The 15,009-nt window shown below is 42.5% G+C and overlaps 2 protein-coding genes across 2 annotated transcripts; both read right to left on the minus strand.

The window, feature by feature from the left end:
* Positions 1-44: 44 nt before the first annotated feature.
* On the minus strand, positions 45-4,553 carry LOC109995169 (E3 ubiquitin-protein ligase TRIM47). The gene is made up of 4 exons (XM_020648798.3): positions 4,431-4,553; positions 1,644-2,285; positions 1,019-1,246; positions 45-892 (listed from the first exon to the last, which is right to left on the minus strand). Exons 2-4 carry the CDS (start codon positions 2,163-2,165, stop codon positions 866-868), a joined length of 777 nt encoding a protein of 258 aa, XP_020504454.2. The 5' UTR covers positions 2,166-2,285; positions 4,431-4,553; the 3' UTR covers positions 45-865.
* Positions 4,554-4,679: 126 nt separating this feature from the next.
* LOC109995161 (uncharacterized) lies at positions 4,680-14,892 on the minus strand. The gene is made up of 13 exons (XM_065950909.1): positions 14,794-14,892; positions 12,052-13,173; positions 11,004-11,099; positions 10,648-10,878; positions 9,863-10,010; positions 9,722-9,748; positions 9,081-9,629; positions 7,451-8,037; positions 7,249-7,344; positions 6,646-6,879; positions 6,297-6,444; positions 5,574-5,600; positions 4,680-5,492 (listed from the first exon to the last, which is right to left on the minus strand). Exons 2-13 carry the CDS (start codon positions 13,126-13,128, stop codon positions 4,960-4,962), a joined length of 3,753 nt encoding a protein of 1,250 aa, XP_065806981.1. The 5' UTR covers positions 13,129-13,173; positions 14,794-14,892; the 3' UTR covers positions 4,680-4,959.
* Positions 14,893-15,009: the final 117 nt, after the last annotated feature.

A 15,009-nucleotide genomic window follows, 5' to 3' on the forward strand; every position in this document is an offset into this window, starting at 1 on the left:
CAAGATTTATGTTGGCTGCTAGAAAGGAATTTCAGAAATTTTCATTTTCAGTTGTTCATCAAAAGGTTTAATTTAAAGAATTATGGACTTATTTTCCACTCACATGGCTCATAACTGTTTACATACATACAACTGTAAGAATAGAAATGTCAAATAGTTTCTGCATTTTCCTTTGAACTCATCACATCATCCATTCAGGCATAAATTACAATCATACTAGAATTCATTCTCATTGAGCCTTCAGCATCAAAGATCAAGTGCAGTTTTTTAGTTTAGTGTCCGTCTTGTCCAGTGGTGTTACAGTCCTATCAAATCATGATTTAAATTGTATTGGCATATTATTGTTGTTATGTTCTTAAATGTAACAGTTCATCGTGTTTTCATTTTGACAGCTTTCTGTTTGTGTGTGTGTGTGTGATGAAGTCGGACCACTGTCTTATCTCTCTGCTAAATAGAAGGCTGCCAGCAATTGGTTAGCTTAGATAGCACAAAAACTGGTCACCCTGGCAAACAGCTCACTGGCTGTATCATATGTTTGAAAAACATGCAGGCAATGATAAGCAAAAATGTTTGTGGAAACTAATGTGTGAAAGTTACAATTTGGCTTTCTACCAGTGTATTCTGACTCGCATGTTTTGCTTGGCACTGAAAGGTTACTTCCTGGTAAACGAGTGGTTTTACTCAATTCAAAAGGGAATCCTTAAAAAGTTAGCATAAAATTAAGCTAATGCCAGCTTTTTTTACAATGTTAACCACGTGTTCCAATAGTTTGCCTGGTAAGCCTATCGCTGGTTTTGAAAAGCATGCCGGTCCTTTTGTTTCAGTGCTCTTGAAGATAAATCACCAGATGAACGCGGTAGTCGAATTAGGTTGACGTTCTGTGTAGAAATCTCTGTAAGGACAAGAGAGAGAGACTGCATTAAAGAATCAGGTGTTGCCAGTGTTAAAAGTCACAAATATAGCCAATTAAACAAAAACGAGTGGTTTCATTAAGCCATCTTTGGACCACAAAGCAGACCTGCAGGAAGTGGATGCTGTCTTCTGTCTGTGAGAGCTGCTCTAGCTCAGTGTTTCTCTTCTGCAGTTGAGCGATTTCCTCCTCGAGCTGCACGACGAGCTCTTCATTTTGCGCCCACACCTCCTTTAGATTTTCCTCACCGAGGTCTGCCAGCTTGATTTTCTCAACTTTGCTTATTTTCTCTTCAATGGCTTGCTGAAGTTTGATCTTCCTCCATTTTAGTTTAATCTGTGGAAATAAATATTTTGTCAGCTGAACTGATGGCATGGGAAAAAGGTATTATCCATCAGTGTTAGAAATTGGAAGAAAATGTGTTGTATTCCTCAACACTCACATTAATTAACATCGGGCTACACTGTGTTGGGCTGCTAAGATCTCACACTATTACATAGCTGACGCAGCTAACTCCATCTGGCCTACAGACCGCTTACTAAATAATGGCACGGTTGGCTGTGGAAACGCAAACAAGTTCAGTTTACTGTACCAAACTGTACTGAACCAAACCGGACCACTTGGTGGAAACGGGGCATTAGTTTCCCTGCATATTTAGGTTAGGCCTGCCAATAAATATGGAGTGACACAAATAAATGAGCTTAAAATGTTTGCTGGTGTGGTGCTCCTTTACCTTCTTCTTTGTAGCTTCCTTGTTAATAGAAACAATGTGATGGCCCCTGTGTTCTGTCTGGGCACACATGGCACAGATACATGTTCGATCACTCCGACAGAACCAGCTCAGCCGCTTTCCATGCGCTCCACAAACAGAGTCCTCCAGGTTCTTCAGCACGCTGATCAGAAGATGGCGCCCGAGATGTTCATCCTGGTAATGTGGCTCCAGGTGAGTGGCACAAAATGATGCCATGCATTCCAGGCAGGATTTGACGGCTCTGTACTTGGCTGGGCAGAAATCGCAGGGAACCTCTCCAGATTTGAAAGGCACAGTTGCGTCTCCACTCGGGGAATGTAGAGTTTGGTCAGTTTCGAGCTGTGGCCTGATTGGGAAAAGGGCTTTGCAGAGGGGGCACTGACAGACCCCATGAATCCTCCAGAATTCACCTATACATCCCAGGCAGAAGCGGTGTCCACAGGGAAGGGACGCAGGTCTGGTGAACCCGTCCAGACAGATACAGCACTCGGACAGCTCTGACATTATCGTCAAGCGTATCTATATGTCTTTGCATGTGTGTGCGTGTGCACACATTTGGTCCGGGTTGGTGAGGTATTAGCATGCACAGATGAAGATGTATTCCACTGGGAGTTTACAGTGTATCTGCACAGAATAGGACACATGTTAGCACACATTTGATTCACAATACTTTTTCTGTAGTTCGTCTTTGGTGTTAGCATTCCGAAACAGCTGAACAAGGATGATTTATATAACTATATGTATTTCTTGATTAAAATTAAATCAAGAAAAATGGTATGTTCAGACATTTGAAGGGCTCAACTGTGAAGAATTTTTGCATTGAGTCACCAGACTTAAGCTAATTTAAAAACGTATCAACTATTACAAAGTCTCCATTAGCTATAGGTCTTTATATTGTTAGTCGTTTTATGGTTTTATTGCTTCCATAAATGCCAACACGCCCACTCACACCTTGGTGCCGTCATCATCAGCCACAACATCAATGCGAAACACACACACACTTACAAACTAATTAGCGAGTAAAGCTAGGTTATTTAGCCATTAGCGACGACTGACAAATCAGCAATGACACTATTGCAACAGAAATGTGGTTTGAAGTTGAGGACTTCCCTACATCAAAGTCTCCTGTAGACAACGACCATGGCGTTCAAGAGCCATATCAGTTTGAACCGTCAGCAGCGAGTGCTGAGACAGCGGATGACGAGGAAAGTCTCTAGATGGTAGATGATGCCCCTTGGAGGATTTGAATGTTATAGCCTTTTTAAATTTTAAAACAAACAGCCTCGTTTTTTTCACTTTACAATCGCAATATTTCCCAGCAAGCTATAGAGTTGTTATATTTAAGCGACGCAATTATCGTAATCCGCTTGACTCCCAACAGTTTGTTGTCTCGGCTGATGTAGTTTTTAAAGGGTTTGGTGATGAACGCTGGTACCACCAAACCCTAGATTAGCCAATAGAAAATGAAAATGCAGTAGCTAGGTTGCAACCTGTAGAGGGATATGTACCAGGATATGTAGAATTGAAATACCTGTACTCAAATGTCGAGATTTTGACCCAAATTGCTCAACAACACTACATAATACACATATAGCCTACTGTATAGGTTTTTAGCTGAAAAAAGTTTGGTCTGTCAATAATAGTGAACCATTACGGAGAAGAATTGTGTGAGGGTTATGTCAAACTTGACAAATTGCATGACGCAGGAAAGCAATATTTAAGGTTAAAAACTCCAGCAACCCTTTAAAAATTGAGAAATCTCTTTTTATTATAGCAAAATTGACTTTTGGCCCTCGTCAGGCCTACACCCTTTCAAGCACATCTTTACAAGTAAATGATCTTATACACAAGGCAATCACTGTGTGACAATGGATAAGTGCCTTGTATGGATTGGTTCATAGCATTCGGCTACTGCAGAAGAAGTGCTTCTTCTTCTAACACCGTTTCTGAACAAGATTCACAGGAGAAAATCTTTGAGATGGCAGTGTGCAGGGCTGTGCTGAGAGACCTGGAGAAGCAGTTCTGTGGCAGGTGCATGCTGGAATCTGTGATCTTATTAGAGGATCCAGCAGTAGACGCAATCGTCAGGAAGTCTTTGCAGGCTCATGTCAAACAGCTTTGTGATGAGCCTGCAAAGTATGCTGCCTCCACGTGGTGTAGAGACCTCCTGCAGATGGTGGCATTTTGTACGGGTTTACTCGCCGCCTTATTTTTAACTGCACTAATCTACAGGACGCAAACAGCTCCGTGTGGATGTGGTTTGAAGACTTGTAGAAATATCAACTGTCTCAAACCTCTATAGTGCCACAGAGGAGTTCAGTGTTTAAAGAGGTGGGAGTCACAGCCTCTTAAGGTATTGTAATGTCTTTTTATTACGCTGTTCTAACTGTGGTGGAAGGGGCTCTATGTGTTTATCATGGAAAAACATGGATTTAGTGGAGCTTTGAAGTTACTGCGTTAGAGCCATGAGGTGATTGGCCAATCAGAATCAAGAATTCTCTGCCGTAAAGTGGTGTCTTTATTGCTGTATTTTTCAGCAGTATTAGCAGATGGGTTATTAACTTTATAAAAAAGTCAGGTTGTGGATTTTTGTCCTAAGGTTGTAACTGACTCACTCATTATTTACGTGAACTGTAAACAATGAAGTGTGTGTTTAATGATCAGCACTCAGCGTATCAGTTCTGTAAACTTACAAAAAATGACGGCAGTTATGAAAAACAAAACTTATAAGAATTAAATCATCACAATTGAATCATGAAACTCACATACCTTTCCCATTATCACTGCACCAGCGCGTCCCTCCTGAGGCTCTAACAGTGTGAGCCGTCGCTACATGTTCTTCCTGTGTACCGGTTATTACTTACAGTCTACAGTAGACACACCCATCACTGCTGGGAAGGAGGGCGGTCCTGTTGGACTCATTGGACTCATAAACCTACATACACCTGATAAAACAGGTGGAGACGTTTACTTGTGACATTTCAGCCACATAGGACAGAAAAAACACACATGCTAAAATAAAAGTTGGCCACCTTTATTCTCATGAATCAAAGAAAGAATTACCAATAATGACATCATTGCAAGTCAATTTACTGACCCTATTCTATACCTTTACCTTATAAGGAATCAGTTGCATTCATTGAAGTGTAACTTTGTGGAAGCTATAAACTCCTGGACAGTTGCTGCAGGTCATGCAACTCAGCTAACTCACCTTCAGACAACAAAAGCAAAGCATTACTTTGTTTATTGTTTATTTTCAATCCTGAATGAGAGAATAAATGAGAGAAAGCCGAGATGCTTAATCCACCATGGAGGAAATAACCAACGGCTCAGATTTCTTGGCCCTGCTGTGCAGATAAAAGTACGGGAAAACTTTCTCCGTGAAAGATTCCCGCGTGAAGGAGTGAATGTGCAACTTTCTCTCCACGTCATAGAAAGACACTCTGCCTTCGTTATAGTCCAAATACACGCCCACCTGTCTCGGCCTGGGACACAGGTTGAGAGCTGTGTAGGGTGTACAATGGACTTGATAATCAAAACCTCGCTTTCCTATGGCGAAGAAGCCATTTTCTCTTCTCAAGGCCATCTTCCCTGTTCTGTTTGCGGTTTCTGTGGCAACGCCAACATCCCAGTTGTTTCTCAGCCCCACTCTGACTTCCCAGTAGTGACGCCCGGACGTGAAGCCCTTCTTCCCCAAAACCATGGGACAGTCAAACCTCATAAAGTCATCTGACGACGATAGGCTGGCTTTGCTGAAGTACTTCAAACGTTTCCCCCCGTCAGACACCACAAGGCCAGAACCAGCAGTGTCATGGTCGAACGTCACAGACTCTGAGGAAGTACAGGTAAATGTAAGCGTCACCAATAATCCAAATCAGGGACAAATGTATTTGAATGTATCCATAATCTTACCTTTATATTTTCTCATCCTGGTCAGCTCTGTAAATATTAAAAAAACAAGAGAGTAATGGGTAACTCATGAAGCCTGGCGTCCTCTGTACGATTTCTGGCCTATTTAGACCCGATGTTTGAGTCATACGACTGATTTTAAAATCAGGCCAGATTTTCAGCTTGATCATGCGTCGTTAGTTGTGCAGTAAACACTGAGACAGGACGGCAAATCATGGTCACTGATCAGCTGCTCCGACAGGTCGGGTAATTTTTCTGGCATGTTTGAAATTTTGCTAAAAAAACTGCACACACTTCGACGTCCGAAATCATCGTGGCAACAGCAGGCATGCCTGCTTAATCTGTCTACTCCCTCCAATCATTAAAGAAACGTTGGCAGGAAATATTTGTGGACCTACCTCAAGCTAACATGGAATAATTGTCATGATTTAACTGCTGTTGAGCTTGAGTTTATTGTTGATGCTAATGTGTGTGTGTGTGTGTGTGTGTGTGTGTGACAATTGAAATACGCATACTGTCAATCGACAATTGTGATTGCTCTCTCCGGATTTATCTCGTACAGTGTGAGCTCTCAGGTCCTGCCCGACAATCAGATCGTACAGTGTGAGCGTATAAATGTGAGCTTCAGTCATGCAGTGTGACCTGATATTCTGACACAGTTTTGATACAATCATACATTGTACACCAGGCTTAAGGGAAGTGAAATAAAGCTGTTTTTTTTTTTACCTATTTCCGTCAGAGTTTTCAGCACGGATTGAAAATCATGAACAAGATGAGTCATGGCTCTCCTCACCGTCTGCACGCACATGTCTGAGTAGACACTGATCTTAGACCAGTCCTTGGTGCCTGACATGTTGCTCACAGTCTGCAAGTTCTGAAAGGATTCACAAACACATGACCATAAATGGCACATGACTGGATTTAATCTATTTTTAAAGCCAAAACCGTTGAATCACTTCCCCACTCTCTCATTCCTGTTTTACGACTCTACCCACTGCCCTGTTCTCTCTACAAACATAAAAAAGTCCAGGAAAGGAGCGTTAACTAGAACAGGAAAATTTGGAAAATTTCCAACCTGCAGGAGGTGAAGGTGGTCGTCACTTTGTGAAAGCTCTTCTAGCTCATAGTGCTTCCTCTGCAGTTTGCTGATTTCCTCCTGCAGCTCTTCTACCATGGCTATGTCCTTCTCCTGGGATTTTCGTAGCTTCTCTTTGATGTTCAAATTCAGTTTAGTTTGCACCTCGTGCACTCCATTCATCAGATGATTGAAGAGCGTTTCGCTGTCCTCCATCTCTTTGTTTGCGCTCTCCTAAAACAAATAAATATACAATCATGTCATCAGAGAGATATACAAGTGTGGTACATGTGACGATTGCAGTTGGAGTTTCTTTCCAGAGTGCTAGTACTCAAAATCAGTCTTGGTCTCAAGACCGGTCTGGAGACCACTTTTTGAAGGTCTTGTCTCGGAATCCAAAGCATTTTTACACGGTCTCGGTGTCAGACTGGACGTACTCCGGATTTTAAATCAAGACTTACGGTCTAAATGAGTGACACGCCCGCTACACACAAGATGAGGATTTTTCAGTTATATTTATAGTCTTGGTCTTTGTGCTCTGGTCTCGGGTATGTCTTGGTCTCGGTTACTGTGGTCTTGACTACAACACTACTGAGTACTCACCCTGCGTGTTTCAGACGAATTTGTGAATTCTAGGATCTTTTCCATTCTGTCCTCAATCATCACTTTGATCGTTGCCTTCTTGGACTCAATATTTTCCTGAAAAAACAACATTTCAAGACAAAAGAGTGATTTCATCAGAGAGACTATCAGTTGACTTTGAGCTTATTCTTTGAGTTTCATTAAACAAACAGGAGTCTCTTACTTTCTGCCGAATGCCTTCCTCATCAACAGGAACCGTCTCGTGGTCTTTGTGGTCGATCTCGCTGCACAGCAGACAGATGCACACCTGTTCCTTCCTGCAGAAAAGCTCCAAAACCCTCTCATGCTTCTCACACATCCTCTCCTCCAGATCCTCCACGGGATCCATCAGCTTGTGTCTCATCAGGGACGGGACTCTCCGGTGGGGTTCCAGGTGGGCTTCGCAGTACGACGTCCAACAAACGAGGCAAGACTTCAACGCCTTGAATTTTGTCTCCGTGCACACATCACACTTCACCCGCCACGGTGCATCAGCGCTTTCAGGGGTCTCACATTTCCTCCTCTTTATTTGGGTGGAAATCTCCTCGATGACCTTGTTTGTGGAGATCTCGGGCCTCACGTAGAATCTTTTATTACACATCGGGCAGTGGCATATTTCGCTCTTGTCCCAGTGATCGCTGAGGCAGGTCTTGCAGAAGTTGTGACCACACGGGGTGGTGACTGGGTTGCTGAAGACGTTGAGACAAATGGAGCACAGGAATTGATCCTCTGGCAATGAAGCAAAAACACTGAGGGATGTCATTATGAAATCTGTTGGAGAAAGTTTGATCATAAGAACCTTTTTTTCTCTGATTTATAAATCATGTATAGCATGATATGATAGCATGGGACTAAAAGTTTTGTAGTTTGAGGGATTTCTATTTGTAGGTTTAGTAACCCCGCCCTGCCCAGTGACTCATCTTCGCATGAGTCAGCTTACATCTGAATCCTGCATCACATTCTTAAAGTGTCGATTTTTAAATCAAAAACATCAATGAAGCGGCAGAACTGTTTAAAAGAATGACTCACCCGACAATTCACACTTCTTTCGTCGAGGTCAGAGGTCTAAACTGTTTCTTTCAGCACCAAACTAAGCAATCATAGCACTACAGACAATCCAGTGATCATCCTGAGAAGCCCAGAGAGGCTGAGACAGGCCCACTGACTTTGGTGGGTGTGGTTTCAGTAAAAACGAAACTTAAGCAGTTTTGAAGAAGCCCCATAGAGAGACATTTGAGAGAAAATTTATTGTCATAAATCATAAACACACTGTTATTTTCCATTCACATTTACAGCATCAATCACATTGTTCAAAAGATACATGCATCAGGAAATCACAGATCAGAAGTCTAAAACGTGAGACTGTTTTTACACATCATGCATCAGAAGAAATGCTTTTTGGTTCTGCAGTGAATTATATGAAAATGTCAATTTTTTTTCTTTTTTTACATCTGTGAGGTAAAAAGCAAAAAACCCAAAGCTAAGTTTAGCAGCTACTGTCACGCTAATCTCCCAATGAAAACTCCTTGTGCACAACTTAAAAAGCAACACCATTCTTGTCAAATCTGAACAAAATGTTTAATTTATTTGTTTATTATTCTTGAAAGTAATGTGTTAAAAAGTAAATTGAAGGGGTGTTGCTAGGCAGATTTTGTTGCTTATGGACAGAGCTAGGCTAGCTATTAGCCTTCTGCTTCTCGTCTTTATGCTAAGCTAACTAGCATGTTGGCTTTTTCTATAAAGTAGCTAAGCAAATGTAGCTTTTTTTGCAAAGGCTTTCTTGATATTGTCTTTTCTTTCAAACTCGTCTTAGCTTTGCTTGATCAGGCTTTTCTCATTCACAGGACAAATCATCATGGTATCCGAGGCTTTGTCGCAGCAGTACAGGTAGAAAAAGGGAAGGATCTTCTCCCTGAACGTATCTTTAATTGTGTAAATATGAGTCCGTGCCCTCACGTCATAGAAGGACACTTGCCCCTCCTCGTAGTCCACATACACGCCCACTCGCTTTGGTTTGGGGTCCAGGGTGAGCAGGATGGGCGGGGACGTGGACACCCGGTAGCCCTGGCCTTTCTTCATGGCCAGAGCCCAGTAGCCCTGTGTGGTGCTGACAGAGATCCTGCCCTTCCTGTTGACAGAGGACCTTGCTACACCCATGTACCAGTCGTCTTTGTCCCCCACCTGGACCTCCCAGTAATGCCTCCCTGAGGTGAAGCCATCACGGGCCAGGACGATGACCACGGTGTCGAAGCGGTCGGGGTGGTCTGGGAGGTCCTGCCATGCACCCAGGTGTCTCACCTGATGTCTGTCCTGAGAGAGCTGCAGCCACGGGTTGGCTGAGTCGGGGTCCAGGGTGACGTCCACTACAGAAACAAAATGAAAAGTATTATTTATTTGATTTGGTTTATAGATGATAAAAATGACCAAACCAAATTTATTTAAAAAAAAAGTTTACCTGTGTATTTTAAAATCTTTTTAATCTCTGAAAAGGAAAAAAGTTCATCTTAAATAAAACTTGGTAATTCACTTCATTTAAAAAAAAAAAAAAAAAAACATCTTTATTGGTTTGCATGTGTACTGTCAAAGGAAATCCTACCACTCTCAGCCAGTTTGTTGATCATTTCATTTAATGTTGCCTCCAGTTTGGACACAGATCTCCTGATCATGCCCACACACGTGTCAGTGGGAACACTGGTCTCAGACCAGTCTTTGACTGAAGGAGGAGTGCTCAGAGCTGGGAAATTCTACGGAGGTAGATAGAATGATAAAAGACAACTTGAGGATTATGAAAACAAGGTGGTCAAGGTTGTATTTCTAGAATCATTGACAGCCTTCTCTCTGGTGTCTGGTGAAGTATATGCATTGCAGTACACTTGACCAACAGGAAGAGGGCAGTGTTGTCACAGCAAAAAAAAAGTGAAGGCTGACTAAAACGTCCTACAAAAGCTGCCAGAGAAAGGTAAGTCAATGGAAACGACTATTTTATAAAATCATGCATTTTAGTATGACAGAGGAGAGAGAGAGAGAAGGAAAAAAGCATACTCTCCTCTTTGCAATCAAAAGCAGGATGGTGTATGGAAACTCTGGTCCATGTAATGATGCTTTGACACATGTATTAAACTCTAAAATGTTTTAGGGTGAGCTGATGTGAGAATGCAGCTGGAAAATTCACTGCGAGAAATCAGTGAAGTTTACATTCCGCGACCAGCACATGACCATCGATTGTATGCGACTGCTGCGATCTCTGTAAACGTATCGAAACTGTTTTATTTTGACTTCTGTTTGCCCGTTTGTTCTCCGGTCTCTTGTTGATATCGTCGCACATTTTTGCAACAAGGTGAGCCCTTTAAAAGCTTTACTGAAGAAAAAAAGCATTCTCACCTTTAAGAAGTGAATGTGGTCGGTCCGAGCCACGTTCTCCAGCTCTGTATTCCTCCTCTTCAACTCGGAGATTTCCTGCTCCAGCTCAGTCATGAAGCCTTCGGCCCACCTCTCCGCCTGCCTCTGCTTCTCCTCTATGGACAAAACCAGCTCGGCCTGATTCCTCTGGATGGCGCGAACCAGCTCTGAGAAGACCTGCATGCTTTCCTGGATCTCTCTCTGCGCACTGGCCTGAAAACACAGACACAATATGCACACTGAATGGCATAATAATCTTTGGTTTCTTGCGTTTTTACTCATCATATTCTGTTTAGCGCGTTCTGTGACAGTCTAAATGAAAGCTGAGGAGGACTCACTTTGTGCAGCTCCACAGCGTGTTTGATGTCCTCCAACTTTTCCACTCTTTCTTGGATCATTTGCTGGACGTCCATTTCTGTCCTCTTTAGCTGAGCCTGCACAACAAGATTTCACACAAAGACAATGACAGAAAAATACAAATCTCTTCACTTACTTTTATGGTAGTGTACTGATTTAAGAGACCATAACACAGCCTTGCCAATGGATCTTGCTGAGTCAGAGTTTATTCAACAAGTGACTTTATCTCCCCAATAAAAAAACTCTTATCTGAATCAGTAGTGAACGGCTACTGATATCGGTTCATATGCTAATGTACTAATGTCTGTCAACAGGGCGAATATCGGCAGATACACATGTTGTACCGGTGCATCCCTAATTTTAACACTATGTTAGAAAACATGGTTGTGAAGATACAATAATGGTGAAAGTCCAATGGACATAATGGCACATTCTAAGGTAAAATAACACAACTCAATTGATATACGGACAGCTAAGTCTCTTTAAAACAATACGTAGCCTACTGACAGTGAAGTCATCAAAGCTAATTTAGCATTTAGCCAATACCTAGCTTGAAGTTTATGCCTATAGGCCTTTACATCTCCAATCTTGTAACACTAGTCGACTTAATTGTAACTTTAAAACAATACGCAGCCTACTGACAGTCAAGTCACCAAAGCTAATTTAGCTAGTTCCTAGCTAATCTTACTGTTAGCTTATGTAAATTACTTTAAGCTTAGGACTTATAAACATCCTAACATTAATAAAAGGTCATGTTAGCTAAGAAGTGGTTGAATAGAATAGAATAGAATGCTTTAGCTGTATTGTAATGGGTTATCATATATGTTGTTTTAACTTAAAATGTGTCACCTAACTTTGCTGTCTTTGATTAATCTGTCAATTTGTTATTCAATAACTTTATAGGATTTGAATTAAAAATATATATATATATATATATTATAACAGTATTTTACTTGCACCCCAAGTGTGACTTCAGAGGAAAATGGCCGCCATGCGAATGTGGTGAAAGGATGTTTAACGCTACCTCACCTTTTTATCTATCCATTCCCTCTCCACAGGTACGGTGTAGTGCGCCCGGTGGTCCGTCTCCGTACAGAGCACGCACACACACGTCTGATCCTTCTTACAGAACAGCTCCAGGAGCCTTTCGTGCTTCGGACACATCCTGTCCTCCATGTTGGAAACCGGCTCTATGAGCTTGTGCTTGGTGAACCTGGCGGAATGAGACTTCAGGTGCTCCTCGCAGAACGAAGTCAGACACACGAGGCAGGATTTGACCGCTTTGGGCCTGCCTTTCCCGAGGCAAACATCGCAGAGGACCTCTTCCCAGGATGGAGGTGGGAGGGAAGAGGAGGTTTGAGGAGCTGGGGGAGCAGCGATTTGAGACTGGGGTGGAGGTGAGGTTCGAGGAGCTGGAGGAGCAGCGATTTGAGGCGAGGGTGAAGGTGAGGTTTGAGGAGCGGGGATTTGAGGCGAGGGTAGAGGTGAGGTTTGAGGAGCGGGGATTTGAGGCGAGGATAGAGGTGAGGTTTGAGGAGCGGGGATTTGAGGCGAGGGTGGAGGTGAGGTTTGAGGAAGAGGAGGAGGCGGCCCCTCAGGTGACGGTGGAGGAGAGGTTTTGGGTGCTGCCACAGGGGGGATCAGAGGTGGTAACTCCTCTTGTGGCGCCTTCTTCTTCCTCTCCTCCTCCTGCTTCTCTTTCAGCTCCTCCAGTAGCTGCTGCTTCTGATCTTTCTCCAAAAGCCTCTCCTCGTCCTCCTTTTTTCTCCTTTCCATCACCCACCTCTTTTCTTTCTCCTCTCCCTCCTCCTCGCTTAACTTCCCTTCCGCACTCCTAACCCTGATCTCCTTGAACTGCTCTGCGATTTCCCTCAGGACCGTGTTAATGCAAATATCAGGCCTTTTGTAGAAGGTCTTCTTACACATGGGACACTGGTACAATGGGCTGGTTTTCCAGTATCCCAGAATGCAGCTCTGGCAAAAGTTGTGGCCGCAGGGGATGGAGACCGGGTTGGTGAAGACGTCCAGACAGATGGAGCAGTGCACCTGCTCTTCTGAAAGGTTCCCAGTGGTGGCCATTCCTACACGGCGGAGAGGCAGGGTCATTTTTTCAGCGCAAGCAACCAGGCTCTGAACGGGGCATCAAACCTGCTGTGATATCGAGGTCGCTGGGGTTAGATGGCGGGAATTTATTTGGGGTCATTTTCATGCAAAACTACAGAGCATAGCATGACACTACAGAAGCCCTTGGTTGACACACATCCATAAATTGTATTTGTTTGCCGATGATATCCAGTAATATTTGTTTAGTTTTTTTCTTCAGATCTGGACGCAGTAATAGGCTTAACTTACCTCATTAGTGTGGGCAACAGCAGCATAGCATGTTGTGATCAGGTCGATCACAGTGACCAGCTAATTGTTTTGGTTTTCAAATCACTAAAACCATTCTCCGGTTGTCATGAGCAAACAAGCTTTGTTATCTCAAGATAAAGAGATACATTAATAAGTAATAATGGGAAAACCAGACTTTCTTGAGATAGAAAAATCAAGTCAAGATCTGGAAAAAAAAAACACTGAAATGAAATGATTCATGCGAAAATGAACCGTATTAAACATATGGATGCATGTCTGCTTTGGGCTTCAATATGACAGGACTCATTTATTCCTACAAAATTGAAGCCAAAGATTTCAAAACAAATGTTCTAATCTGTTTTCAGTTGGTCATAAATGAGTCCATGTCAGTCTTGGGGGAGTGTTGTCTGAATGCGGTTATTTTGGTTGAATGGACTCTTTCTCGAGTTTCTTGAGCCTGACCAAAAGCAGATTCTTGAACTTGATTTAACCAAAACATAAAAAAAAAATTAATCTTATTTCTAGTGTCGGAAAATATCCGCCCGGCTGTGGATACAGCCAACCATCATGCAGGACAGAGAGATTAAAAAACATTTATCTCCCGGCTGCCATTGGCTTTGACTATTGTGTAGTTGTGCGATTACTTGTATTTAAAAAGATAATCGTGTGTGTATTATTTTGTATTTATTGTTGACCTAATGGGTGGACATTAAGACGACCTTTAACTTTGTTCTTAATACGACCTCTTTAATGACTTTTGATACAACTGTAAACTCACAGTATAGGAACGATAATTTAGAGTTGCTTGTGCCCCCTGGTGGACAATCTTAGTATTGGCTGCATTGTTTTAAAGTTACATACTTTGTTTGGCCTCTACTAAAATGATAGGTACTTAGAGGAAAACATTTAGAACATGACTTAAAAGTATAACCAATACCTGCTTCTTAAAATAATCCGTGTTTTTTCACATCTAACATTTTTCACTCCAGGAGTTTGCATCTTAATTTCAAGTTAAATATATCACACCTGTTATTAGCACGCTGGGATTAGCTTGTAACTTTCAACACATTGGTTTACTGCTTGAGGCCGACGTATTCATAGCAGAGAGCGTTAATGTCTTTGCAACGACACTGGTGAACCAAGTGACCACGACTTCAGTGCCCCCCTTCTTTAAAACAATTATTACACATGGGAAATGGGCGAAATTTCTTTATGGTTATTTGAATTCAATCACAACAACAAAAAAGTCCTCGGCTCAGGTCAAGGCTCATTAAAAGCCAATTTTATTTTTTTTTGTATCCACAATCCAAGCCAACACTTCCCCAAGAGCCCCAAAGAGAAGCAGATGTGATATTAAAAATGAAAAAGCAAGAGACAGAATGAAGAGCCACAGATAAAACAGATATGAGGGGGACTCACCAGAGAGCAGCTGCCTGAAGGCTCTGCGGTACACTGACACATGAGACAGGCTCGAACTACTGCCACCTCAAACTCCCCCCCCACACACAAGCACCTCAGACCCAAAATATACCCCCCTCCCTCCCTTTTTACCCCACATACAAATTTATACTTGCTGGTCATGGCCCTGCAGAGCTCCAGGAGGAAGCGCTTTAACCCTCAAAATACACAAGGAGA

The sequence above is a fragment of the Labrus bergylta genome, chromosome 22, assembly GCF_963930695.1.
Source record: "Labrus bergylta chromosome 22, fLabBer1.1, whole genome shotgun sequence".
In the NCBI taxonomy this organism is placed as follows: Eukaryota; Metazoa; Chordata; class Actinopteri; order Labriformes; family Labridae; genus Labrus; species Labrus bergylta.

What these genes read in the sequence shown, in the direction of transcription:
- LOC109995169 (XM_020648798.3), bottom strand. Translation starts at nt 2,165, where the DNA reads ATGTCAGAGCTGTCCGAGTGCTGTATCTGTCTGGACGGGTTCACCAGA. An exon ending in AGGAAGCTACAAAGAAGAAG is followed by an intron (nt 1,247 to 1,643) that starts GTAAAGGAGCAC and finishes TTATTTCCACAG; the next exon opens with ATTAAACTAAAATGGAGGAA. An exon ending in ACAGCATCCACTTCCTGCAG is followed by an intron (nt 893 to 1,018) that starts GTCTGCTTTGTG and finishes TTGTCCTTACAG; the next exon opens with AGATTTCTACACAGAACGTC.
- LOC109995161 (XM_065950909.1), bottom strand. Translation starts at nt 13,128, where the DNA reads ATGACCCTGCCTCTCCGCCGTGTAGGAATGGCCACCACTGGGAACCTT. An exon ending in ACGCTGTGGAGCTGCACAAA is followed by an intron (nt 10,879 to 11,003) that starts GTGAGTCCTCCT and finishes CTGTGTTTTCAG; the next exon opens with GCCAGTGCGCAGAGAGAGAT. An exon ending in ACCACCTTCACCTCCTGCAG is followed by an intron (nt 6,445 to 6,645) that starts GTTGGAAATTTT and finishes GAATCCTTTCAG; the next exon opens with AACTTGCAGACTGTGAGCAA.